This window comes from Thalassophryne amazonica, chromosome 8 (genome assembly GCF_902500255.1).
Source record: "Thalassophryne amazonica chromosome 8, fThaAma1.1, whole genome shotgun sequence".
NCBI lineage: Eukaryota > Metazoa > Chordata > Actinopteri > Batrachoidiformes > Batrachoididae > Thalassophryne > Thalassophryne amazonica.
Window position 1 is genome coordinate 60,374,387 of NC_047110.1, and position 27,001 is coordinate 60,401,387.

General features: G+C 41.2%; 1 protein-coding gene across 5 annotated transcripts in view; it reads left to right on the forward strand.

Annotated features, from left to right (window-relative positions):
• megf11 (multiple EGF-like-domains 11) overlaps positions 1-26,442 on the forward strand; it is a 219,027-nt gene extending 192,585 nt beyond the window's left edge. For 3 of the 5 annotated variants that reach the window (XM_034176419.1, XM_034176421.1, XM_034176423.1), the window contains 11 exons: positions 4,100-4,234; positions 9,666-9,794; positions 10,226-10,354; positions 14,783-14,911; positions 15,014-15,142; positions 15,252-15,488; positions 17,169-17,335; positions 17,421-17,484; positions 23,558-23,614; positions 25,485-25,691; positions 25,902-26,442. In XM_034176419.1, the coding sequence (XP_034032310.1) occupies positions 4,100-4,234; positions 9,666-9,794; positions 10,226-10,354; positions 14,783-14,911; positions 15,014-15,142; positions 15,252-15,488; positions 17,169-17,335; positions 17,421-17,484; positions 23,558-23,614; positions 25,485-25,691; positions 25,902-26,077 (1,559 nt within the window). In that variant the 3' untranslated portion in view covers positions 26,078-26,442. The remainder of the gene's footprint in view (positions 1-4,099; positions 4,235-9,665; positions 9,795-10,225; positions 10,355-14,782; positions 14,912-15,013; positions 15,143-15,251; positions 15,489-17,168; positions 17,336-17,420; positions 17,485-23,557; positions 23,615-25,484; positions 25,692-25,901) is intronic. The other 2 variants (XM_034176420.1, XM_034176422.1) reach the window with 1 other exon arrangement.
• Positions 26,443-27,001: the final 559 nt, after the last annotated feature.

The following is a 27,001-nucleotide window of genomic DNA, read 5'->3' on the forward strand; positions in this document are numbered from 1 at the left end:
ACAGTAATAAAATGTGCAAATGACATGTGCAATAAGAGAAAAGAAAAAGAAAAATGGATGTGTGAAACAGACAACAAGCCAAACTTGCCAGAATGACTGACGAGCAGCCAAGCACAAAGTGATTTGATTTTAAGAAAAAATGGTTAAATGTCCAGTGAATGCTTATGCAGAGGTGATATTTATGACAGCTATTTAAAGGAATTGGTTAAAGATGCGCCTATGGTTACTATTAAACAGAAATATGAGGTCATGGGTAATAGAGAAGAATTTTAGCCATGTCATTGTATATTTCATGTCACTTTAGTTAAGGTGTAGTAAGTTGAATTGCATTTTGTGTATGTTCATATATCATTCATTTTCATAGAGCAATTTCTGACATTCATGAGACTCAAGTGAACATGGCACATGCTGGCCCATTCGGATTGTAATTAAAGTCACCCTACCCAACGCTACGACGTACTGTAGTAAGTAAAGTGTGATGCTTGCTACCTGACCTGAGTACCACGTGAACTGCGAAAATAAGGGCTCCAGTGAGCGGGTTGTGATCTAATATATAAGGTTGACCGTGTGTGTGTGTGTGTGTGTGTGTGTGTGTGTGTGTGTGTGTGTGTGTGTGTGTGTGTGTGTGTGTGTGTGTGTGTGTGTGTGTGTGTGTGTGTGTGTGTGTGTGTATGTTTGCGCATGTACACTTTCAACCTAAGGGCCCCAGTGACCTCCTCCTTGGTGCCCTCAGTCACCATAGCAAGTTTGGTGTTGATTGCTTAATTACTGTGGCTGTGCATAGTGAACACACACGCACACATACACAGTCAGCTTTATATATTAGATGCTGTATCACCTTTCTGTTGGTCGCATGTCCTTTAACCGGGGGTGGCCATAAAAGGTCAAATTCATGGTCATATCAATTTAACTCAAACAGTTTAGAGTCATAGAGATTAAACATGGTAGAAAGGTGTGTTCATGAAAGATAAAGTGATTCTTTTTTGGACAAACTTTATCAAATGTCATGGCCACTCCATCCTCACCTTTTGAGAGTAACCATCTATGCATCTGCCACAGCCAGGTGAAACATGGGCATCCCCTTGACTTTTTCCTACCACTGGTTTCCTCATCAATGAGGCATCTGTGTGCTGGATCATGCACAGACAAATGTGCCATATGGCCAAAATATCACAGCTTCCATTCCCTAACTGCGCAAGTGATACTCCTCATCTGAGTCTCTCTAAGTATTTGTTCATTTGACACAAAACCATCCCAGCGAACCATCTGAAGAGACTAATAATAAATGGCAAAGAGATCCAGTCATTACCTTCAGTCACCATACACTAAGATAGGAGGCACCAGGACCTTAAAGACTTGGAAGTTTGTTCTTCTGCAAATGTATTGCTATCAGTAAACACCTCTGTCCAGTGACATCAAGACTCCATGAGCTCATACCAGGTATCTCTCTAGCTCAAACACCAAGGACCCAGAGACATGAATGCCACTGCCAAGATGAGTGAAGTCTCTACAATTTTGACACTTTTAACACATACAGATACATGTCTGACGGCCAAGTTGAGTAACTCTTTGAAAGCCTGGATATTAGTCTTGATCCAAAGCAATTACAAACTCAGATACTCAGATTCTTTCCTCAGCTCCTCAAGTGCAGCACTTAGGACATCCATTGTTTGACAAATGTCCTGGTGGATGGCAAAGTGATCTCCCAGTTTCCTCATGCAATATGATCCTTACACTGAGAACAGGTTACTTTGTTCACTCTCCACACATGGTTGGTTTGAAATACTCCATGCACGGTGACCTTTGAGACGTGATTCATCAACTCTGCACCAAGCTATGTGCTGGTCTTTGGAATAAATTAAATGCATTTGAAATGTATGCAGTTGTGTATTGTCTGCACATGTCAGGTGTAAGCCAATAGGGGTAGCTCCTGTTTGTCAGGCATTTGGACAGCAAGAGAACACAGGTAATGTTAAAACATACATGTATGGAAAAGACCAAAAAGATCTAAACCTTTCATACACTATAAGAAACTGAGCGTGGCACAACTCCATCACTGTGCTGACCTTTCTTTGATTGGTGCAAAGTTGAAGGATGAGCCAGCTGAGGAGGAGTAGCACTTAGTTGTTGTTCATAACTACTTGAGTGTAAACCCTTCATCACCACTATAATCACAGTGTCTGTCCTCCTGCAGTGGCCCTCCAGCATGCACACACAAATACTTCCTCACCTCTAGCCTGTCCTCAGCAGCAAACTCATAGTGGGAGAGTCACAGTTCTCGGCCAAGACTTGTCAAAGGGCGTGCTTGCTGGGGACGGCCAGCTCTGGTTCTGAATGGGGTCTCTCTGGAGCTGCTTTCCAGTGATGAGCTCGCTGATTGGGAGTGAATGCCGCAGTCACAAAGCCGTAAACATCTATTGGAGTGGAGAGAATTTAATAGTCTGTGCATGTTTGTTTTTGTGGACAATCAATCAATCAATCAACTTTTTTCTTGTATAGCAGCGAGGAAGTGATTACTCCAGAGTTTACAGAGACTGTTTTTGTGAAGAGGAAACCTCATGAGTCCAGTTTCACAGTTTATCATGTTTAAACATCATTCGATGTGTCACGTAGCCTCCTAGGCCCATAAACCAATCAAAACCCTAGGGATCATCATCTACAGTCGTGCTAATTTATAACTCCAGCACCTTTAGGCATTTCTTCAAGGTTTGCTGTTTTTCCCAAAAGTTGCCAACTCAAAAAAAAAAAAAAAGACATTTTATGAAGGTTTTGTCACTGTTGCAACCTCTTATCATGTTTTCATTGTTACTGTCTGCAACAATTTTAGTTTATATAATGCCTGAATAGATCCTTGTCATTTGATTTGTGTTTTGTATGGCATGTGATAGATCATTCGTCTCATTTGCCATTGTTCTCCATTTCGCGTGCAAATGTGGTTCCATTTGGTGTGCAAATTTGGTTCCATATGATTTGTACCATTGCACGCTGCGACCACCTTGCGCGCATGTGCGGTGACGGCACTTAGCGACTTATTGGTGCTGCTCATTCTTGTAACACAAAAGAAAAAACAAATCCAGTATGCCATAAGCCTTCTGGAGGCATTTGCAATATTCGCTGGGACATATCTAGCTGAAGTAGAAGCGCTGTCTGATGAAGAACTCAACAAATTTCTGTTGCAAATATTCGCTGGACTGACAAAAGCAGTAGTACACGAAGACATCATTGCACGGCATCAGCTATGGACTATATCATCAGGATTGTTTTTGAACTATAGCCATGTTTAGCCCACGGCTATAATCTGACATATTTACATTGTATGTGTTCATCAATATGTGTTGTCCCTTTTTAATAAATAAATGAAATGAAATGAACTATCTGACTGTTTTGCAAGTTGACTGAGAACAATTTTGGATGGGATTGGACTGCTATTTAAAATTTGTGTTGGAGTGTTTGGAAGTTCTTGACACACACCAAAATGTAAGTCCATTTTCTCTTGTTTAAAAATGAATAAAATATCAATTTTTTAGGCATTAAATGAAACAAAGAATGAATTTTTTTTTCATTTGTTCAATGGTACGACTATTTCATAAAGTGGAAGATGGAATGTTCCATGGAATGTCTGTGGAATCCATGGACTGGTATTCCATCTTCCACCTCATGAAGTATTCGTACCATTGCACTCATGAACATCCATTATTTATATAATAATTACCTTTATTTCCAATTTAGCCTAACCTTAATGGTGTGTATTATTTCTATAAACTGCATTTTTCAGTGTTTTATGGTTTTTATGCATCATCAACCTGTTCTCAAGTCCTTAGCTAAAGCAAATTTTCACAATGCCCTTGATGGTTTTACTTATCCATCTTTGGCATCAGACAAAATAAGAATAATTACAATAAAGTTTGGCATTTCTGTTTTCTCTCTCCATTTTCATGTCTCATCTCATGTATTCTGTGTTAATTTATCCGGCCCTGATTTTTTTGAACTCTTTTGATCACTCTTGTCTTTCTTTTTTTATTTCATTATTGTATGCCTCATGTTCCATCTACCTTGTGGGCTTGATCCACCTCTTCTTGCTGTGCTGTGTCGGCTCCAGTCTGCTCTCCTGGGTTCTACGGGCACCGCTGCAGCCAGTCATGCCCACAGTGTGTGCACAGTACCGGTCCATGCCATCATGTCACGGGTCACTGTGAGTGCCTGCCCGGCTTCTCCGGCTCTCTGTGCAACCAAGGCAAGTTGTCCTGTGTGTTCCTTTACCCTTTTTCCTGCTGTTTCACTAACTGTTAAATCCATTCACAATGACATTTTAGTTTTGGTATGCAGAACAAGGTTAAAAAAAATGCAGTTTGGAAATAAAACTGTCCAGGAGTCTTGTCTTGAAATACAAAAAGCAGTTATTTTAATTATTAGGGAAAACTGCCCTAAGTTAACAAATAAGATAAACATATTGTGTTGGTGTGATGTGCTTATTATATTTTATAGTATTGTAGATTTCAGGTACTATATATTACAGCAAAACCTTGAAGCACCAAAGAGGTCATGTTTTCATCTCTGACTGTAAAACCAATTTTCAGGAAATTTAATGGGCAAATAGCCAGAATAGATGATGCAGGATTTTTTAAACTTTAATTAAGAAAACAACAACAACTGGAGCAGGTTCCTCAGTGTAATAGGGGTTGGGCTCTCGTATATAGATGTGGGTTTGATTCCTGGTTATGGTACCTGTCTGTTTCCTTCCACACAACGTCATCTACATTGTCCCAGTCCACCCAGTAGTACAGTGGGGTAAAAAAGTATTTAGTCAGGCCCTGATTGTGCAAGTTCTCCTACTTAGAAAGATGAGAGAGGTCTGTAATTTTCAACATAGGTACACTTCAACTGTGAGAGACAAAATGAGAAAAAAAAATCCAGGAAATCACATTTTAGGATTTTTTAAGAATTTGTAAATTATGGTGGAAAATAAGTATGTGGTCAATAATAAAAGTTCAACTCAATACTTTGTAACATAATCTTTGTTGGCAATGACAGAGGTCAAATGTTTCCTGTAAGTCTTCACCAGGTTTGCACACACTGTAGCCGGTATTAGGCCCATTCCTCCATGCAGATCTCCTCTAGAGCAGTGATGTTTTGGGACTGTCGCTGGGCAACACAGACTTTCAACTCCCTCAACAAATTGTCTATGGGGTTGAGGTCTGGAGACTGGCTTGGCCACTCCAGGACCTTGAAATGCTTTTTACGGAGCCACTCCTTTGTTGCCCGAGCGGTGTGCTTGGAATCATTGTCATGCTGGAGGATCCAGCCACGTTGCATCTTCAATGCTCTCAATGATGGAAGGAGGTTTTGGTTTAAAATCTCACGATACATGGCCACGTTCATTCTTCCCTTAACACGGATCAGTTGTCCAGTCCCCTTTGCAGAAAAACAGCCCCAAAGCATGGCGTTTCCACCCCCATGTTTCACAGTAGATATGGTGTTCTTGGAATGCAACTCAGCATTCTTCTTTCTCCAGACATGACGAGTTGAGTTTTTACCAAAATGTTCAATTTTGGTTTCATCTGACCACATGATATTCTCCTAATCCTCTTCTGGATCATCCATATGCTCTCTGGCAAACTTCAGACGGGTTTAGACATGTACTGGCTTAAGCAGGGGGACATGCCTGGCTCTGCAAGATTTGAGTCACTCTATGTGTAGTGTATAGCCTTTGTTACTTTGGTCTCAGCTATCTGCAGGCCATTCATCAGGTCCCTCCATGTAGTTCTGGGATTTTTGTTCACCGTTCTCATGATCATTTTGACCCCACGGGATGACATCTTGCGTGGAGCCCGAGATCAAGGGAGATTATCAATAGTCTTGTACGTCTTCCATTTTCTTACAATTGCTCCCACAGTTGATTCATTCACACCAACCTGCTTGACTATTGTAGATTCACTCTTCCCAGCCTGGTGCACATCTACAATTTTCTTCCTGGTGTCCTTCGACAGCTCTTTGGTCTTGGCCATGGTTGAGTTTGGAGTCTGACTGTTTGAGGCTGTGGATAGGTGTCTTTTATACAGATAATGAATTCCAACAAATGCCATTAATACAGGTAACAGGTGGAGGACAGAAGAGCTTCTTAAAGAAGATATTACAGGTCTGTGAGAGCCAGAAATCTTGCTTGTTTGTGGGTGACCAAATAATTATTTTCCACCATGGTTTACAATTAAATTCTTTAAAAAAATCCTACAATATGATTTTCTGGATTTTTTTTCTCATTGTGTCTCTCATAGTTGAAGTGTACGTATGTCGAAAATTACAGACCTCTCTCATCTTTCTAAGTAGGAGAACTTGCACAATCAGGGGCTGACTAAATACTTTTTTACCCCACTGTAAATGGGTACTAGCCTTGGCTGGTGGAGTAACCTGTGACAGACTGGTGTACCCCACCTCACGCCCTATGACTGCTGTATAGAAAGTGTGTATAGAAGATGGATGGATGGATGGATGGATGGATGGATGGATGGATGGATGGATGGATGGATGGGTGGGTGGATGAATGGATGGATGGACTGGTGTCTTGTCCATGTGGGGAATCATAAACTCTCATCTGCTTCACACGACAGAAACTGGTATAAGCACCGGCACCAATGGGCTTATATTGGATGTCTTCTTTTTTATTCTTTAATAATGCATCAAGCTCAATGTTTATAAAATCAGGCATAACTAATGTATTAATATCTAAAAGTGTATGCAATTTAGTGAGGATCCTGATAATAATCTGGATCCATTGGATCACAATCCATAATCATAGAGGTCCATCTTTATTGTCAGGGTTTTTGTTGTTTTTCTGCTCGTAACAGCTGCACTGAGATGACCAGGACTTCTCAACCTCAGTGCTCTCCTCAATAGCCTTATTGTTATTTTATTGTGACACATCTACATTTTCTTACCATTACCTTCATTGGTCCGTGCCACAGATAAGATCAACAGCTGACCTTTTAAATAAACAGTTTTATTGATGCTTCCCATACTGATCATCCACTCCAAACAAAAGCCTGAAGCTGAAGCCCATTTATTCAGGGCGTGTATATGTCAAGTAGATTTTGATGATTTTGATAAAAAAGCATATGAAAACATGTAACTCTGTGTGGTATATTTCATATAGGAGTTGCATTCTTCACCCATTTTAAGCAATCAAGTCACCAAATGTCTTGAAAATGTATATTAAAGTTTGTATCCCAAAACTGAAATAAATAAATAAAACATATAGGCACACAGGAGTCTGTATAGACATTTTTGTGACATGTTCCAAAAATGTAACATAAGTTATTTTTTGCCTAAATTTCATTTTTAAAAAATAAAAAAAAAGTTTTGTCTAGTTTCTTCCAAAAACAACAAATATAGTTGTTGTTGTCCATTCGGCTGCTCCTGTTTGGTTCGGGGTCACCACAGCAGATACAGACAGATCCGCATTGGTATTTGGCACAACTCCAGTGCAACCTGGAGAAACACACACAGCGACTGCTGTTCCAAAGAGGTCTCCCATCCAAGTACTAACCAGGTCCCACACTGCTTAGCTTCTGAGATCTGACAGTATCAGGCTGACACAGAGCAGATCGGCTGCAAAAACAACAAATGTAGTACTGCTCTCATAAGTACAGAAGCGTATTGCATTCACTGAATAAAAAAAAATTAACCGCTGATCTCGTAATTACGAGACAAGATCTCATAATTACGAGATCAGAATCTCGTAAATACAAGAAAAGATCTCATAATTATGAGATCAGAAGCTCGTAATTACAAGAAAAGATCTTGTAATTACGAGATCAGGATCTTGTAATTATGAGAAAAGATCAGGTGTCGAAATTGTTTTATGTATATGCACGTCCGTACTTCCAGTCTCTCAGTAAAGAACCGGGTTGAGGTTAGCTGATGATAACACACTGTAATCAAACACAAAGTGTGGATTTTCCCCGAAGGTGCTCCTGGATGAATGTCCAGAGAGGAGCACGGGGTGTCTCACCAAAATGAGCTGTGTCTCGCTCCTCTCCAGACTTCCAGCTTTCACTCACACAGCCCCACCGACCACTGAGCGACAAAGAGGGGCTCACTCCCAGCCCGGCACATGCCAGTCTGGCTGCCCCGTGCCCCGCCTCGCTGGAGGAGTTTCATTCATTCAGGAACATTTTAGGGGAAAATCCACACTTTGTGTGCATATAGAAGTGGTGTGCAATCACAGTGCAGTGTTGGAAGTTACAAATTGGCTGATTTTTGATTATGACTTGGGAATTCTCACGCTTGCCTTTACTGAGGTACTGGACGGAAGCCCATGGTACAGAAGCGATTACAAAAAAAAGAAAAACTTATCTCGTAATTACGAGATCCTGAACTCGTAATGACAAGATCTTTTCTCGTAATTAAGAGCTCTTTGGTCTAATTTTTTTTTTATCCAGTGGATGCAATATGGTTCCATACATAAGTAAGGTATAGAGAGCATTTAAAACATGAACAATTCATATACTCGTAAAGTGTTAACTAATTAAAAAGTGATTTACAGTAAGACAGCAAAAAATTGAAAGTTTAGTAAGTGTGATCACTTCATGACTTCAGATATCTGTTCCACGCCGTATTAAACAGAAATTCAAATGCTGACCAAAGCTGCCTTCAGTCAGATATACTGTAGACTTTATTTCTAATAATTTCCATAAAGAAATAAAAGGCTGTGGGAGATTTTTAAATTCTCTTTCATGGCTTGAAGCCACGAGTTACAAGTAAAAGTTTAATAGGTCGGATGAAGTGAAAGGAAGAGAGAAAAACAGTAGCCAATCCTTATTTGTGTGGACTGTAATTACCAGTGAGCAGGCGTGAGGCCACGAGAGAGGAAGGTGGACGGGAACATGCACATTGTCCTTTTGTCGAGCGCTGTCGGTGTCCTCACTTGTCCTTTGTCCAGCACAAAGTCCCAGCCTAATGATGCGCTCCTGGTGTGTTGCAGCCAGAATCCCCAGAAGCAACAGTATGGAGGAGCCAACCTCATGGCCTAATGACAACCTGCTTGAAGGAGCTTGAAAGAGCTCTCAAGAAAAGGGGGGAAAGCCAGCTGAAATGTAATCATTAAAATCACCCCACATGAGAATGTGTCAGACCTATTTCTTTCACAGCCAGCCACCTTATCCGATATTTCTTAGGCTTGGTTATTCTCTTTATAAAAAAAGCTTTGATGTCTCTGCTGCTGCTACTGCTGCTACTGCTCCAAATCACTGACGCTAAGATGCACCTTGGTTTAATTTGTCCCATGGTCCAAGAAGAAAACACAATAGAGGTTTCATTGGAAATTACATATTTTATTGAAGAGTGCCGGAGAGCACTGAAATATTAATTTCATAAAAAATGCATAGAGTGGTCTGTGTACATGGTCTATTTTAATTTTGTGGCACATCACTCATTCCACTCGAATGAGCAGAAATGGGACATGTATGCTGCTGGAGGCAGTGATTGATTCCTCCTTTTGTCTAAACAGATTAATTCATGTCCAAAAATGACACAGTATATTCCACTGGAGAACATTCAAGCTGATGTATGATGTTTGTTGTTGTCCCATTAAAGGCTTTCGCAAGTCTTTCTTGAGAACTGATCGTGCACTGGTCAACATATTCCTTTGTGAAATGATGTGTTGTTATCAGTGTGTCCAAGTGGCAGGTATGGGAGGGGCTGTGCTGAGATCTGCCTTTGCACCAACAATGGTACCTGCAACCCCATCGATGGCTCCTGCCAGTGTTTCCCTGGGTGGATAGGAGATGACTGCTCTCAGGGTTTGGCTTCTCTCCTTCATCCTTTGTTTTCCACTCCTGTTCTTTTCATCTCTGCACTTAATTAATTTCACATTTACCTTCATACTCATTAATCATCTTCATCATCCTTCACATTCCACCATACGACCTCAGCTCCAACGGAACACGTCGCTCACTTAAATAATTGCTCTAACACATTATGAGCTTTGATTTACGTCAACGCTGATCCAAAATCATTAGCAGAGCCTTAGATGTTCACACCATGCTGAAATTATATGACACACATGAACTACCCCTGACAGATGTTTTATTACATGCTCACACTGTAGTGCATGGTGTGTTTATGTTCTTCATGTGTTCATGCACAGGATAAACAGTTATTGGGAAATCACACATTGCTGGAGTTTGTGTTTTTGTGATAATGAGCTTGTTTGTGCCTCTGGTGCCTGCAGCCTGTCCTTCTGGGCACTGGGGACCCGATTGTCTCAACTCGTGCAACTGCCACAATGGAGCCCAGTGCAGTGCCTACGACGGCGAGTGCAGGTGCAGCCCAGGCTGGACCGGTCTCTACTGCACACAGCGTGAGTCTCTGCCTCACAGTTAGCAGACACATAGTGTCATCTGCTGGTAGCCCATCACAACTACACGAGGTGCCATGTGAGAAATTACAGGGTTTTATTTTATTTATTTAATATAAAGACAACTAGATGATATCAGATTTTCAATTACAGGATTTATTAAGAGAGAGCAGCACCAAAATAATACTAATGACCAATTCATGATGTTGCTAATTACACATTACGCCCATTCACACAGGCACACAATGTAGACGATCATTATCACTCCACTAATATGACTTTCATTATCCATCACCACAATGGTTTTTTGAAAACAGATTTCCATGAAGCGGCTCATGTTCCTGTCTCCATGTGTACGCAGGCAATGGAATGCCACTCAAACAAGATGAGGGGTTTTTTTGTACCACGGTGTTGTCAGCAGTTTACAAGAAACCAATTCCAGACACTGTTGGTTAGCAATGATAAAAAGCTTTTACTGGATTGGTTACAACTTTAAAAATGCATATGTGCATGTGCATTTGGAGATCTGCTCTGAAAATCAAAGTGAATTTGACTAGTTATCAAATCCCAACACCTACATACCAGAAGTTCCCAGAATTCTCAAGGCAAGGAGCTTTAACTCAGTTCTTTCAAATGGATTTGCAAACATCAGATATATAATTGCATACAGCTGCACAAAGGATACAAATGACTCAGCTATTTATTTATTATTTCATATATTTTACTTGTATATTATACTTACTTTGGATTAAAAATGTAAAATGAATAGTCTGAAGCCAGGGTTTATTCCATTTAACATTCACTCAATTCATCATTTCCTCATACAACTATGATCAAATAAATACAGCAAAAAACATAAAAACACAACAAAATCATGTCCATATCAGGGGCTTTTCTAAACCGGGAAATAGGGGTGTGCCCCCGTCTTTTGGCTGTGCACCCTCTTGCCGAAATGCTGATTTTTAGTTTTTTAAAAGCGTTATTCTTAGCACACAGTTTTCCCGATTGATTCTTCCATAAATACATAACATTGACGCCAGAAAATAGCAAGCCCGTTCATAATAAACAGTATATTTTTTCCAAAATACTAAAAACTTGGCAAAATGACAGTAAAAATGGATAAACGTGTCCTATTTCACGCAGCTCCTACATTCATTTGTCTGACTTGATATGCCATTGATTAGACAGCATGATTATTGCACAGGTGTGCCTTAGGCTGGCCACAATAAAAGGCCACTCTGAAATGTTCTGTTATAAAAATAAGTTTACTAAATTTAACTTTTCTGCATAACTACATAACCGCATAAGGTCGGCTTTCACAAAAAAAGAACTTCCCCTGCCCCTCGCCCTTTTTAGATCCTGGCTACAAGCTTGGTTGTTGTTGCTCCAGTCCTTTAAGCCCTCATCACACGGCACTGATGAAGGACAATGAAGCCCAAATGAAACAAGAAATCTGGACTTTTGTCACCTTTCAGAGGCATTGTTTAACCTTCATTAAGCTTTGTTCCTGTAGCTTATGCTTTGTCAGAATTTTCAAAGTGTTGAAAAATCTGAATGAATGCCACAGACAACCTCAAATCGTCTGTATTTGATTTTGCTGTCATTCTTGACAGTTTGTTATCATTTGCTTAGTTTACCTAAGACCAAGTCCGACGTACTGAATTAATGCAACAATATCTGAATGTGTCAAGAACTAAAGCTTCAACGAGCTGAATGAAACGACATCGTATTGCTAATTAATCGTTCATATTTGGGATGAAAAAGCAACGTTTTCATACAGAAACAATAGTGTTAAGAACGTTTTATCAACTACTTTAACTATTTACGCATGCTCCTACCATTTGTGGCTGGCCTGCATGTGCGTGCCTTCGGGAGTAGCCTTTGTCTGACACAGACAGTTCTCCATGGCTGATCCACCAAATCCCATCAAATGTGTCATTTTGTGTCAAATCAGTTTTTAGAGACCTGTTATATTTTAATATTTTCCAAATTTAGGTTAAATATCCTCAAAGTCCTACAAATCTGTGTTTATGTTTGTGTATGCAAAAGCACGCTTGCTGCAGGCATAATTTAGACTTCTGAAATGTATTTGCTGACACACCCATACAGTCTGCAGGAGAGAAATGGAGATACTGCATTATGTTCACTTTTCCAAAGAGATATGTGGCACGGCAAGCTCTGAATGTGAATGTGAGCATTCTTAGGAGGTGATTTCACTGATTAACCAGATGGGATGAGTTCATCAGTGAAATCGCCCGCTGGAGTCAGTGGCTACAAGAAAAACCTGCAGCCTCTTGGCCCTTTCTGGAATGCTTTGGACACCCCTGGTCTACTGTCTGTCCTTGAAATATTTTGGTGGCACTGGTGTGTGTGTGAAGGGAATAACACTGTATATACGGATGCTACAGCTATAAAGGGACCTCTCACATAACGACGTAACTCTGCTCTAAAACCAGTGTAAACACGGTGTGGGGTATGTGCATAGCGTGGTGTATACTCACTCTCTGGGTGCAAACTGAATTGAAATTCCATCTCTAAACTCTGCTCTAAATCCTGTGTAAGGGCCCCTTCACACATAGCATGAATAAGTACAAATCAGGGTGAATCACGGCGGAACAACTCGTATGAGCGAACCACGAAAACATAGAGCTGACGGGCAGGCGTGAACAATTCCGCTGCGACGGTTTAGTGCACACGAACACAGTGTGAGCAGCTGGAGCATGTGTAACCACATCGCACAGCTGCTGTAAAAAAAAAAAAGAAAAATGCATGCCACCCACGGGATTCGAACCTGCAATTTACAAAAGCTCTGATTGCCAGCCACAAACTTTACCGACTTACCATCGCTGGCCTGTAAATGGTGCAGGAAAAATGCCTGAAATCAACAAGGACATGGATGAGGTGTGCTGTGTGCGACCACTGCAGCCCGGCGCAAAGGCGAAAGATGTTTTATGTATTACCACGTGAGGACAACAGGCAGAGATGCACCTCATGGAGGAATGTTGTAAGTTCATGTCCTTCAAAACATGGTACATGTTCTCCAGCTGGGACGTCCAGGGGCAAAGATCACAACAGCAGCTGCTGTGAGCAGACACGCCCCCCTGTCCATTCAGCGCCCAGACCAATGTGCCTCTGTGTTATGTGGTCATTCATTTTCATTATTTGTTATGTAATTGCGTATGTAGGTATTGTCATAATTATTTATATAACTGCCCTGGCAGCCGGTCTGCTCTGTGTCAGCCTGATCCCGTCAGATCTCAGAAGCTACATTAAGCAGAGCAGGATCTGGTTAGTACCTGGATGGGAGACCTCTTTGGAACACCAGCAGCTGTGTGTGTTTCTCCAGGTAAAACTGGAGTTGCGTCAGGAAGGACATCCGGCGTAAAACTTGTGCCAATTACCAATGCGGATCTGGCTGTATCCGCTGTGGCGACCCCGAACAAAACCAGGAGCAGCCGAATGAACAACCACAACATTTATATAACTGCCCTGGTGGTGGCTTCTGTGTTTTTTATGTGTGCACTGAGCCGTCATCCAGCTGTCAGTGTGCTGCGATCAGCTGACAGGCCCGTGCTGTGTGCAGCCCCCATATGATCAGATCTGTAGAGGGGCGTGACATGCGCACACGTGTGAGACACACCACGTGTGTAGCTTTTTGTAACACCACAGTAGTGGGGGCACTTAGACAAACTTCATATCAAGCTTGAAAGTGATCGTCTGCTGACTGTTTTCGTGCTAATAGTGCAAATGGCCACACATTTTCTAAGTGCCAAGCGAACGGTGTTAGATGTTCGTGTGTGTGACCTGGAATTTGACCGACACCTGCCACGAGAGGGATCAAATGGGCTCTCACAGGGCACTCTCTTTCAGCTGCTGGTGTGCGCAAATAGTTGTAGCAACAGTTAGTTGTTACAGTGGAGTTGTGTGGTACAGACAGCGACAGAGAGGCGTTTTGCATACGATTCCTGCTTCATGCACATTTTATTTGTACTATGTGTAAAGGGGCCCTAAACACGGTGTGGGGTTTGTCCATAGTGTGGTGTATACTCGTCTGTGGGTGGAAATTGAATTGAAATTCCTTCTCCAAACTGATGATCGCGATACATATACATATATAATATATACTATTCATATATATATATATATATATATATATATATATATATATATATATATATATATATGAATAGTACGTCCCTTCGTCCCTTCATATGGCCCCACGTTTATCGCTATTACCAATAAGCATAAAAATCAATCAAGATGCAGCAACTTGGGCAGCATGCACCTAGACAAAATCAGTATTCCATTCAAGAGTTCCTGTTGTCTAGAATAACCAGTCCAGTCTATGGTTGTGTGTAGCACAACAGGCCATCCAGTTAATGTATTTTGTTGTGACCTATTCTTTTAATATTTTATTTATCCTTGTTCCAGGCTGTCCTTCTGGGTTCTATGGCAGGGACTGTGCTGAAGTCTGTCGCTGCCAGAACGGTGCTGACTGCGACCACATCACTGGCCAGTGTGCGTGCCGAACTGGCTTCATTGGCACTGGCTGTGAGCAGAGTTGAGTGGGCCCAACACATTTTAGCTCTGAATTATCCTGTGGATTTGGCTTCACAATGTAAGTGCTTTCATTTTGTAGTAATGCACTTCTTTCCCATGCAGAGTGTCCTGCTGGAACATTTGGTTACGGTTGCCAGCAACTGTGTGAGTGCTTGAACAATGCCACATGTGACTATGTGACCGGAACATGCTACTGCAGCCCCGGATACAAAGGCATCCGCTGTGATCAAGGTGAGCGGTGACTGTGATGATCACAGGTGGTCGAGGTTACTCTTCAAGCACAGATGTACACCCGGGGTTTAAAGCTCTCTCTCTCTCACGTTCGGTCGTTTCTGTGTAGCAGCTCTGATGATGGAAGAGCTGAACCCCTACACCAAGATTAGTCCTGCACGAGGCTCGGAGCGGCAGTCTGCAGGAGCTGTCATGGGCATCATCTTTCTCCTCCTCATCATCATGGCTATGCTCAGTCTGTTTGTGTGGTACAGACAGCGACAGAGAGACAAAGGTCATGAGATCCAGCCCAGTGTGTCCTACACACAGGCCATGCACATCACCAACACTGACTATTCCCTCTCTGGTGAGACACTCTGAAGAACATAACATTTGCTTGTTACATTAAGACTGTTCATCCACTAAATTTGCAATTTATTTTTAAATAATTTGCTATATTCTTAGCCACTGACAGTTTATTTTAGCAATTACAGTACAAACAGCAGTGGCTATGGTAGCCACCAGACCGAGGCTTCTGAAATGAAAGACACTGACAACTTCATTTCGAGCTACATGAGAGGCAGAGAAGAAAGAAGTGTCTGCATCAGCTACATTCATAACACATCCTTTCTGCAGGGTTGTGTAGGGTTGTTTGAGTATTAGAACATAATCACTTAAATAATCAGTACATAAAATGGAGTGGTGGTGGGGTGTGTACATTTCTGTGTGCTCTCTCTCTCTCTCTCTCTCTCTCTCTCTCTCTCTCTCTCTCTCTCTCTCTCTCTCTAATGGGAAGATGACTCATTCATTCAGTTGTCTATTCACTCACTGCATTTTACAGGCTTTCCAATTCCCTAGGCTCTTCCCCAGCCTAGGTGTATTACACTTGAAAGCACATATTGACTGAGATCATAGCACAGACTGATCAGCTTTGATTTGAAGGCAAGTAAAAACTGAATGTGGGAATAAGAGCATTTTCTTGTGTGGTCCTCCATACGGGACCAAAAGTAACTGCTCCTTGCCAGTTCTGCTCTTTTACAGCCAGGTTTGTGTTATTACCTCTGTATTTCAGTCATTCCAGCAGATGGACGTTCCAGAATTGATTTAATGTTGTAAATATCTCTTGGAGCTGAGTTAAATGAACCATTAATGGAAATACTCATTCCAAACTCCTTGTGCTATACTCCTTCCATAATTAAATCTTAAATAAATCTTTCCATTAGACAAACAGGCTATCTCTTGAAGTAACATCTGTAACATTAGTATGGTAATTCAATTCAGACCAGCATGTTTATGCACGTGAAGGAAACCACCAAGATACCAAGCTTCAGTGGCTGGGACTTGAAAAGCTGTTGTTATGGTGTCACAGCTTCATACGAGAGCCCCACAGAGAATGAAATTGTTAAAAACAAATTAAATCTCCCAAGTGCCTTGTGACAAACTAGATTTTGTATGTCTTGTTTTAACAATATCTTCCTTTGAAACACTCACCCATAAATATGTGACTGATGAAGCAACAAATAAAAGTTCGGGCATGAACCATATCTACAGAATTTCATAGGAGAGTAACTGTGGCATGACTAAGGAGACCAGTGAGCTACCAAGAGACATATGACAATTTGCCATAGGGAGATTTTCCATAGTGTGCCATAAGCTTAGTTGATAGTTGAACTGATTCTGCAAAACATTAAATCAACTTTAAACCTTTTATATGTTGTCTTCTTTGTGAAAAAAATAAAGGAATAACACAAGACTGACTGTGAAACAGTTTAGTAAATGATATTGTCCAAATACATTTTCTGCCTGAAATACTGAGCACCAAAGACAGTGTTGTCATTTCAGTTTAGTTATAATAACCTTCAAATTAAAGCTGACAGTCTGCACCATCAGCTCATTTATTTAGTTTTAACATCATAATGCTGTGAGATAGCTAAAATAAACTCTGTCAATATCCTGTTAAGTACTCCAAATACATCCATAGAAGACAAGAGACTAAATATTAGATATTTAAATTCTAATCATCTCAACATGCTGTTTAAACCCTCAGAGTGTGGCAGTACTCTCGCTATGAGATCGAGTGCTGCAGAGGTCAATCAGAGTCAGAGCAGCATCAGCAGTGGTCAGTGCTTCTCCAATCCAAGCTACCACACTGTGGCCCAGTGTAATGTTGTCTCCACCATCTCCAGTAATCTGGATAGCACGCTGACCCTCAAAGTACAGCCCCTTTGCGCATCTCAGACATTCCCAGGATCATACTGCAGTGCAGAAACAACACTGATGTATGCCTTTCCTTTCACAGTCAAACACCCAGAAAAACAGAAATGGCTCAGACTGGAGAGCGTACTGCAATCTCAATGACTTAGGTAAGTTTTAAAAGTCTGACACTGAACTAGTATGATAACTTTCAGGGAACATGCCATGAAGCTCGTGGTGGTTCCTAGTCTAGACATTGCCACCCTGCTGGGAATGAACAAGGGTTTTTCTGTTTAGATATAGCCTTTGCTCTCATTTGACGTGATGTGCAGGTGGAGCAGAGAAAACAGTGGTATGAAAGGAGTCACTGTGAACTCATTAGTGCTCATCTCTTCCTCTGTGGGAAGCTTCTGTGATATGACCGCTGGGTCAAACACTGTACTCGGTGTGAGTGCATGGATAATACAATTTAAAGTGTGAGAAGAAATTATTAAATGATTGCTTCGAATTTGAATTTAGAGCCCCTTCACATATAGTGTGAATTTGGTTGAATTGCGCATGAAGCAGGAATTGTATGCAATACGTGTAAAATCGTAGCTGCTTCCAACACCTTGTACACCTGTTGCTACAACTATTTGCACACACCAGCGGCTGAAAGACAGAGTGTGCCCTATGGAAGCCCATCGAACCCTCTTGTGGCAGGTGACGGCCAAATTCCAACCTGCACTTTTGGAAAGTGTAGGTTTGAATCCCGTGGATGGCATGTATTTTATTGTATTCATATTTATTGGCTACACATCGCGCATCTCACACTGTTTCTGCATGCACAAAACCATTGCAGCATGTATTTTTTTTCTTCACAGCAGCTGCGCTCGCACTGTGTTCCCACGTGCATGAACCATCACAGCGGCATCGTGCACGCTTGCCTGTTGGCACGTTGGTTTTGTGATTCGCTCTTATGAGCTGATTTGTACTATGTGTGAAGGGGCCCTTACAATCTCTACTATCTGTCATTGTTAGAGTAAACTGGGAGGTTTTAATTCCTCATTTTGTATCTATTAAATAAATGTAGTGTCTTGATATGGCAGCATGGGGGCTTACCGGTTAGCATAGTTGCCTTACAGCAAGAAAGTCATACGATCAATTCCCACCAGTGTCCTTTTTGTGTGTAGCTTGCGTGTTTGCATGCATTATGGCAAAATTAGTTTCCTGTCGTCAGTGGTTGGTCGGTATATGTTAAAAAAAAACAACACACAAGTTACTGTACCATGTGTGTTGGTTTTTACAAATAAATCTGTATTTGTAAACATGTCGGGGTTTTTTTTTTTTTTTTGTAAACAAAAAAAGCAATTTGAAAACTGAAAATTCTGTTTAAGTGATGCAGCACCTTTAGTGAATGTGTGGCAATGAACACTGCTGGCAGTGTGACTACCAGTGGCAGTGTGAATTTTCCCATAATGCTTTTGGCATGTGTAAAACGCTAAAACCTTTAAAATTAGTGCATTACTTTACAACCCTAATTCCATTGAAGTTGGGACGTTGTGTAAAATGTAAATAAAAACGGAATACAATGATTTGCAAATCCTCTTCAACCTATATTCAGTTGAATACACCACAAAGACAAGATATTTAATGTTCAAACTGATAAACTTTATTGTTTTTGGACAAATATTTGCTCATTTTGAAATGGATGCCTGCAACACGTTTCAAAAAAGCTGGGACAGTTGTATGTTTACCACTGTGTTACATCACCTTTCCTTCTAACAACACTCAATAAGCATTTGGGAACTGTGAGGACACTAATTGTTGAAGCTTTGTAGGTGGAATTCTTTCCCATTCTTGCTTGATGTATGACTTCAGTTGTTCAACAGTCCGGGGTCTCCATTGTCGTATTTTACGCTTCATAACGCACCACACATTTTCAATAGGCGACAGGTCTGGACTGCAGACAGGCCAGTCTAGTACCCGTACTCTTTTACTACGAAGCCATGCCGTTGTAACACGTGCAGAATGTGGCTTGGCATTGTTTTGCTGAAACAAGCAGGGACATCCCTGAAAAAGACATTGCTTGGATGGCAGCATGTGTTGCTCCAAAACCTGGATGTACCTTTCAGCGTTGATGGTGCCATCACAGATGTGTAAATTGTCCACGCCATGGGCACTAACACACCATCATGCCATCACAGATGCTGGCTTTTGAACTTTGTGCTGGTAACAATCTGGATGGTCTTTTTCCTCTTTTGTCCGGAGGACACAACATCCATGATTTCCAAAAACAATTTGAAACGTGGACTCATCAGACCACAGCACACTTTTCCACTTTGCGTCTGTCCATTTCAAATGAGCTCTGGCCCAGAAAAGATGGTGGCATTTCTGGATGTTGTTGATGTATGGCTTTTGCTTTGCATGGTAGACTTTTAACTTGCACTTGTAGATGTAGTGATGAACTGTGTTAACTGACAATGGTTTTCTGAAGTGTTCCTGAGCCCACGCGGTAAGAGCCCTTACACAATGATGTCGGTTTTTAATGCAATGCCGCCTGAGGGATCGAAGGTCACGGGTATTCATTGTTGGTTTTCGGCCTTGCCGCTTACGTGTAGAACGTTCTCCAGAACGTTCTCTTCTTCTGATTATATTATGGACTGTAGCTGATGGAATCCCTAAATTCCTTGCAATTGAACATTGAGAAATATTGTTCTTAAACTGTTGGACTATTTTTTCAGTCAGTTGTTCACAAAGTCGTGATCCTCGCCCCATCTTTGCTTGTGAATGGCTGAGACTTTTGGGGATGCTCCTTTTATACACAATCATGACACTCACCTGTTTCCAATTAGGTGTTCTTTGAGCATTCATCAACTTTCCCCGTATTTTGTTGCCTCGTCCCAACTTTTTTGAAACGTCTTGCAGGCATCCATTTCAAAATGAGCAAATACTTGCACAAAAACAATAAGGTTTAACAGTTTGAACATTAAATATCTTGTCTTTGTGGTGTATTCAATTGAATATAGGTTGAAGAGGATTTTCAGATCATTGTATTCTGTTTTTATTTACATTTTACCCACGTCCCAACTATATTGGAATTGGGGTTGTAAAACTAAAACATATAGCTGATATTTTCACTTTGTAAAATGACAGAGGTGACGTTAATTTCAATAACTTTTCTGGAATTAGTTTGTTTACATTTTTTTACCATAAGTCAAAACTGTCTTGCTGTGCATGACTCCTGTGATACATCTGCAAATCTGTATGGCTGTGAAAATCAATCATTGAAGTTTGTGTTGACATTGCCACACATCTCAAGAGGGATTCTCTGAATTTCTTTTTCATCCCTCTTGAGATGTGTGGCAATGTCATCACAAACTAAAATGTGCATGTTGTAGCTGTAATCCAAAGAAGAGGAGTGTGAATTGAACATGTCATCAATTATTGAACTGTGCGGAAAACAGCAAAGTGGAAAACCTTTGGCATTAAATGTTAATTTGATGCTTCTGTTACAAGTCTGTAAATAAAATTTTGAATAAGTTCTCATTTCAAAAAATTGCATATGATCAAAAAGTGGTAACATTTTATTGGCCCACCCTGTATGTGTGTGTATATGTATATATATATATATATATATATAGAGAGAGAGAGAGAGAGAGAGAGAGAGAGACAGAGAGAGAGAGAGATTTATATCACTCTCTGTTTCTCTCTCTCTCACTGTCATGCATGTTCAAAGCTGTTGCAGCTCACTGATGTGTACATCTGACACATTGTTGGTGATGACAACAAAAGACACTATCTCACCTCCCCAGACATTATCTTCATCACATTCCATAACACATATGATGACAGTGAATTGAAAACAACCATTAAATGAAACATTCATGGAAAAAATATAAAAAGCTGATGGTCCTACTGCATTGCTTAACCTCAGGGAGCTCTGGTAGCTGCTGTCCACTGTGCACTGTCACAGGCTAGCACTAATATGTTAATGTGCCAGAAATCCTTTCACTTGCATCCACTTTTACAGTGCCACTTCTGATATTGAAAAATGTGGTATTGAAACGTGCACCTGGTACATCCCCATTAAAGGGAAGAGCAACTGCGACCCTGATTGCTTCATAATATGTTTGGACTTCAGCATGCGCATGCATAATGATGATCCAAATCCAACCCTTTGTAATCACTGCCTAACTTTACACTGATATTTGCCACTTAAATACCAGTGTGTGCTTAGGCACTGCCCAAATGCATTATCTGCACAACCCCTTTAATGCATGCCATGAAATAGAGCTATATTCTCCAAAAGCAGTGAGCAGCTCCTTTCCTTTTACAACCCCAAATCCCAAAAGTTGGGACGATACGGAAAATGCAAACAGACAGTATGAACACAAGATATTTCATGTTTTGTGTGATCAACCTCATTTGTTTATATATGCCCATTCCTGTTTTTGAGGTCCCCAACATATTCCAAAAAAAGTTGGAATGATAAACCATTTACCACTGTGTAATGTTGCCAGTCCTCACAACACATAAACACATTTTGACATTGAGGATATAACCAATGAAGCATTTCAGGTGTTATTTTGTACCACTCTTTCTGTGAACACAGCTTAAGGTATGTAATAGTTGTTTTGTCAGTTGTGTCAGTAGCATGGCCCAAGCAGAGGGTCACCCCTTTGAGTCTGGTCTGCTTGAGGTTTCTTCCTCAAATCATCAGAGGGAGTTTTTCCTTATCGCTGTCGTCTGTGTGCTTACCCTTTGGGTTGGTAAGGTTAGACCTTACTTGTGTGAAGCACCTTGAGGCAACTTTGTTGTGATTTGGTGCTATATAAATGAAAAATGAAATGAATTGCATTTTTCCCCAAAATTCGCCACACATTCTCTATTGGGAACCGGTCAGGACTGCAGGGAGGCCAGTCCAGTATCTGTACCCATGTCTTTCAGGCTCCTCTCCTGTGGAACCAGCTCCCAATTCAGATCAGGGAGACAGACACCCTCTCTACTTTTAAGATTAGGCTTAAAACTTTCCTTTTTGCTAAAGCTTATAGTTAGGGCTGGATCAGGTGACCCTGAACCATCCCTTAGTTATGCTGCTATAGACGTAGACTGCTGGGGGGTTCCCATGATGCACTGTTTCTTTCTCTTTTTGCTCTGTATGCACCACTCTGCATTTAATCATTAGTGATCGATCTCTGCTCCCCTCCACAGCATGTCTTTTTCCTGGTTCTCTCCCTCAGCCCCAACCAGTCCCAGCAGAAGACTGCCCCTCCCTGAGCCTGGTTCTGCTGGAGGTTTCTTCCTGTTAAAAGGGAGTTTTTCCTTCCCACTGTAGCCAAGTGCTTGCTCACAGGGGGTCGTTTTGACCGTTGGGGTTTTACATAATTATTGTATGGCCTTGCCTTACAATATAAAGCGCCTTTGGGCAACTGTTTGTTGTGATTTGGCGCTATATAAAAAAATTGATTGATTGATTGATGTCTTTGTAAGATGTGCAGAATGTGTTTTTTGCATTGCCTTGTTAAAAAAAAAATGCTTGGATGTCCATGGAAAAGATGTCTTGAAGACAGGATATGTTGCTCTAATATCCCAGTGTAACTTGCTGCTTGATGGTCCTTTTTATCTTTGGTCTGGAGCACACAGTGTTCATTTCTTCCAAAAAAGATATGGAACACTGATTCATATGACCTCAATACATATTTCCACTATGTGATGCTCCCTTCTGGGCAAGGGAGTAAAATTTTAAGTTTGCATTTGTGAATGTAACTCCGTATTGTAGTGCTTGACAAAGGTTTCCCAAAGCAATCACATGCTCATGTGATTATTTCAACTATTGATGAATGACATTTATTCATGCAGTGCCATCTGAGAGATTGGAGATAACGAGTGTTCAGCTTAGGCTTGCACCCTCGCACTTTACACACTGAAACTCCAAATTGCTTGAGTCATTTCATGGTATTAAACACTGGAGAGGGAGAAATAGAATGTATAGTATAGTAGTTTATTCCAGTTAGGATCAAGATGACATTTATCATATCCTTTGTGATGTTTTGTTTTGTTTGAAAATATCCCATTGTGACAAACGTTGATTGTGCAAGTTTTACAAACATGACGGAATATAACAGAAAGTGTACAATTCGATAACTCACATTTCTCATGTTCTTTTCAGAAACAATAACAATAAAGACATTAAGAGCTATGTTATACCTTAAGGATATTTTCTGTCAACCTTTATGTTTTAGTCAAATATATTTGTTGCAGATGTTCAACAAGACACGTCTGTGTCTGAGACACAGACGCAGAGAGGATCCAGAAAAGGTAACCAGTTACATACACTAACAGCGTGATTACATGTATGTGCTGTATGTGAATTTCTGATTAGCACCAACCAGTTAAAATCCCTTTGTGCTCCACAGCTCATGTGTCAGGGTCCCAACTGGGTTTCTGTTCCCCTCAGAGAAGTGACATTTCCCTGAACCAGATTCCAGTAGTCTTATATTCTCTGTGATTTATGCGAATGCATTTTGGACAAAGTCATGGTGGGCTGAGGTTTGTTCCAGCAGTAATTGCTCTCTGTGGCTCATTGCCCAACAAGTCATTTTGTCTCCCACACTGTGCGGCCAGTGGTGGATACGAGGGACCCAGCAGTGTGTAGAGTGGTCTCAAGGAGGTGCTGCAGCCTCTAATGAGGCCTCTTATCGCACTGATGAGAGGGTTATGGATGAGCTACCCCTTCCACTTTCTCCCCTTTGTGCTCTCATCGCTGTATAACACCATTAGCCTTTTGTTAGAGACAAAGGAAGTATAACATTCAGAATGGCAACAAAATTCATTCTTTCAGCCACACACTTATATCTATTCAGATTTTAGTGGTAATGCCAGAATATCACAATAGTTGGCAGAAGAATAAAGCACTTTTACAAGGACTTTAATCCAGATTATTGCATATTTAAATAACATATTTTATGGACAGTATGTCATAATGGCATATTAGTTGCATCTGTCCAAAAGTGTATCAAGAGCAGTAAAGAACATACAAGTTGCATTGGTATATAAGTTGCATATGCTTTTGAAATGTGATGCTCCTGTTTCATGCAACAAGAAGCAAATTAATTTAATTGGTGCAACTAATGGGCTAGCAAAGGCACATCGAGCTCAACACTAAATTTTTCTTATTGCCGCTGAACATTTAAAAAAAATCAGTACATATTATTCACACTTTCCTTACTAAATGTAAATAAACTTTTTAAAATGACAGCATTTTTTAAATAATTAAACCCCACAACCTGCCACATTTCTCCATGTAATGTGATGTTGCATCAGGAAGGGCATCTGGTGTAAAACTTGTGCCAAATCAACATGCAGATCCACCCTGAATCTGCTGTGGCAACCCAGAGTGACAAAACAAGGGTGCAGCCAAAGCGACTTGCTTATAGTTAGCCTTATTTTGGCCTAGCCATGCTTGTTGATGTAGTTCCAACTGTCCCATAAATTGCAATCAAGTCACATCGACTAGACTGATGGTTATTCAATATTCAAGAATGTTGTCTTTCAGGCTGAGAGCATGATTTATTAACTTCGCTCATTCTCTTCACCACATTCTCCTCATTCAGATATTGTTCTTCTTCTTGTTTTAGAGCAGTTGGCAGCTAGATTAATGGTGCATTAATGCCACCTTCTTCTCTGAAGCATGGGGCAGACAGTGCCCCATTCAGATCAGTGTACAGAGCGGCTTTCATTTGTCATGTCTGTAGACGTTATCATCTTGTGGCCATAAATGATAATGCAGTATAATATATTTTTGATATATAAGTTAAGTGCTTCAAACTATAGGTGACAGCACCAGCCAAACAAGGAAATAAAAGTGCAACTTAGTCCAGAAATGACTGTATTTAAAATCCAGCAATGAAAATCTATCATGACTCTGTGTCAAACGTTGTAGACGTAAAGTGTGTGCATGTGCGTGTGTGTGTGTTTCAGAGAGAGAGAGAGAGATGTCTGCTACTTCTTATTTCAGTCACTTTTTTCAATTTGTTCAATTTTCTGTATTTTGATTTTCTAGATTTAGAAAAGGCTTCTCTAATTTCATTGTACATATGAAGATCCTTCATATGTACAATGAGATAATCTCCACAGAAACCTGTACTGTCCACGCTGAATGTGTCCTTGTGTGTTACTGCTCCTGCAGATTACATTAAGGGCTCCATGTGCAGCAACAGCTCCTGCTCGCTGAATAGTGAGAATCCATACGCCACCATTAGGGACCCACCAGGGCTGGCTTGCAAGCACACAGAGAGCAGCTACGTGGAGATGAAATCCCCCTCCCACCGTGAAGTGCCCTTTGGAGGCACTGCCACCCTCCTGGGCAGTGCAGGCAGGAACGTCTATGATGTCGGTGAGTGCGTTGTTGCTTTGTCTGTGGAGCCAAGCAGAGTTCGGGGGTTTGTGCCCCCCTGCTGTGCGCCTGTGCAGACTTTGTAAGCCTTGATAAGAAGAATTGGCAGCTTCTTGTTTGTTGCATGATCCTCACCTCAGCCTCTTCCTGTCACTTTTGAGCCTCCTTGTCGTTTCCTCTTTTCTTTCCCTCACTCCTAAACTGTCACAGAGCCGGCGGTGAGTGTTCTACAGGGACCCAATGGATTGGCTACTGGCTTCTCCCAGACCCCCTATGACCTTCCTCGTGGGAGCCACATTTCCAGTCACTATGACATATTGCCCATGCGCCACAGTCCCATGCACACCCCACCGCCTCCCCCAGAGAGTCCCAGCTCCCTGCTCTAGAAGGTGAAGCATCCACCTGACCCTGACAGCCAGTGTCCAGCCATCTTTGAACCAGTGGTCCTCCCCTTGTCCTCTGTGTGTGTGTGTGTGTGTGTGTGTGTGTGTGTGTGTGTGTGTGTGTGTGTGTGTGTGTGTGTGTGTGTGTGTGTGTGTGTGTGTGTGTGTGTGTGTGAGACGCTGAGATGGAAGGGATGTCACAGCTCTTCTGGACCCTGTTCTCTTTGGCACTCACACTTCCTGTTGCCTAAAGGAAGGAGAACAGAAAAGAGCATCCCACACACCAGCGAACATTCACACACATTTTATTTTCCTGTAAAGGTGATCACTGAAATGGCTGCCTGGCCTCTTTATGGACATTCTGCAAACAGTGGACAGATTATTAACGAGAACAGAGCAGTCCTCATGCTCGTTTTTAGCCAACGATAGAGAGACACTTGAAGAGCCAGATGTTTCTCATGCTTCCATAGAGAGAAGCATGGTTTTTGAAATGGGAAGAAACAAACAGCAACCTTGACCACATGGAGGTACGCAAACATTAATGACATGCAGACGGCGGCGTTAATGAGACTGAGAGCAGCAGCTTCAAAGCGTGCACGTGACGTGAAGATAAGATTTTTTCAGAGAATATTCTCTTGTCACTTGTAAACTAGAGAGTCTGTCTGAGCGTGAACCAAACTGCTGAAGCATGGATAAATATTCATAAACTGTAGTGGTCATTTATTCACTGTTAACCAGTAATGACCACAGCGCTGATACTGATGTGATCCCTGTGTGTAACTCTAGAGCAGTGACTCCCAACGTATGGTCCACGGCCCACCATGGGACCATGAAGGTACTGCAAATGGGGCGACAAGTCATACAGACAAAGTTACTAAAAGCATCTTAAGTCTCATGTGGGTGATATTTTCATATTTCAAGTGGCCG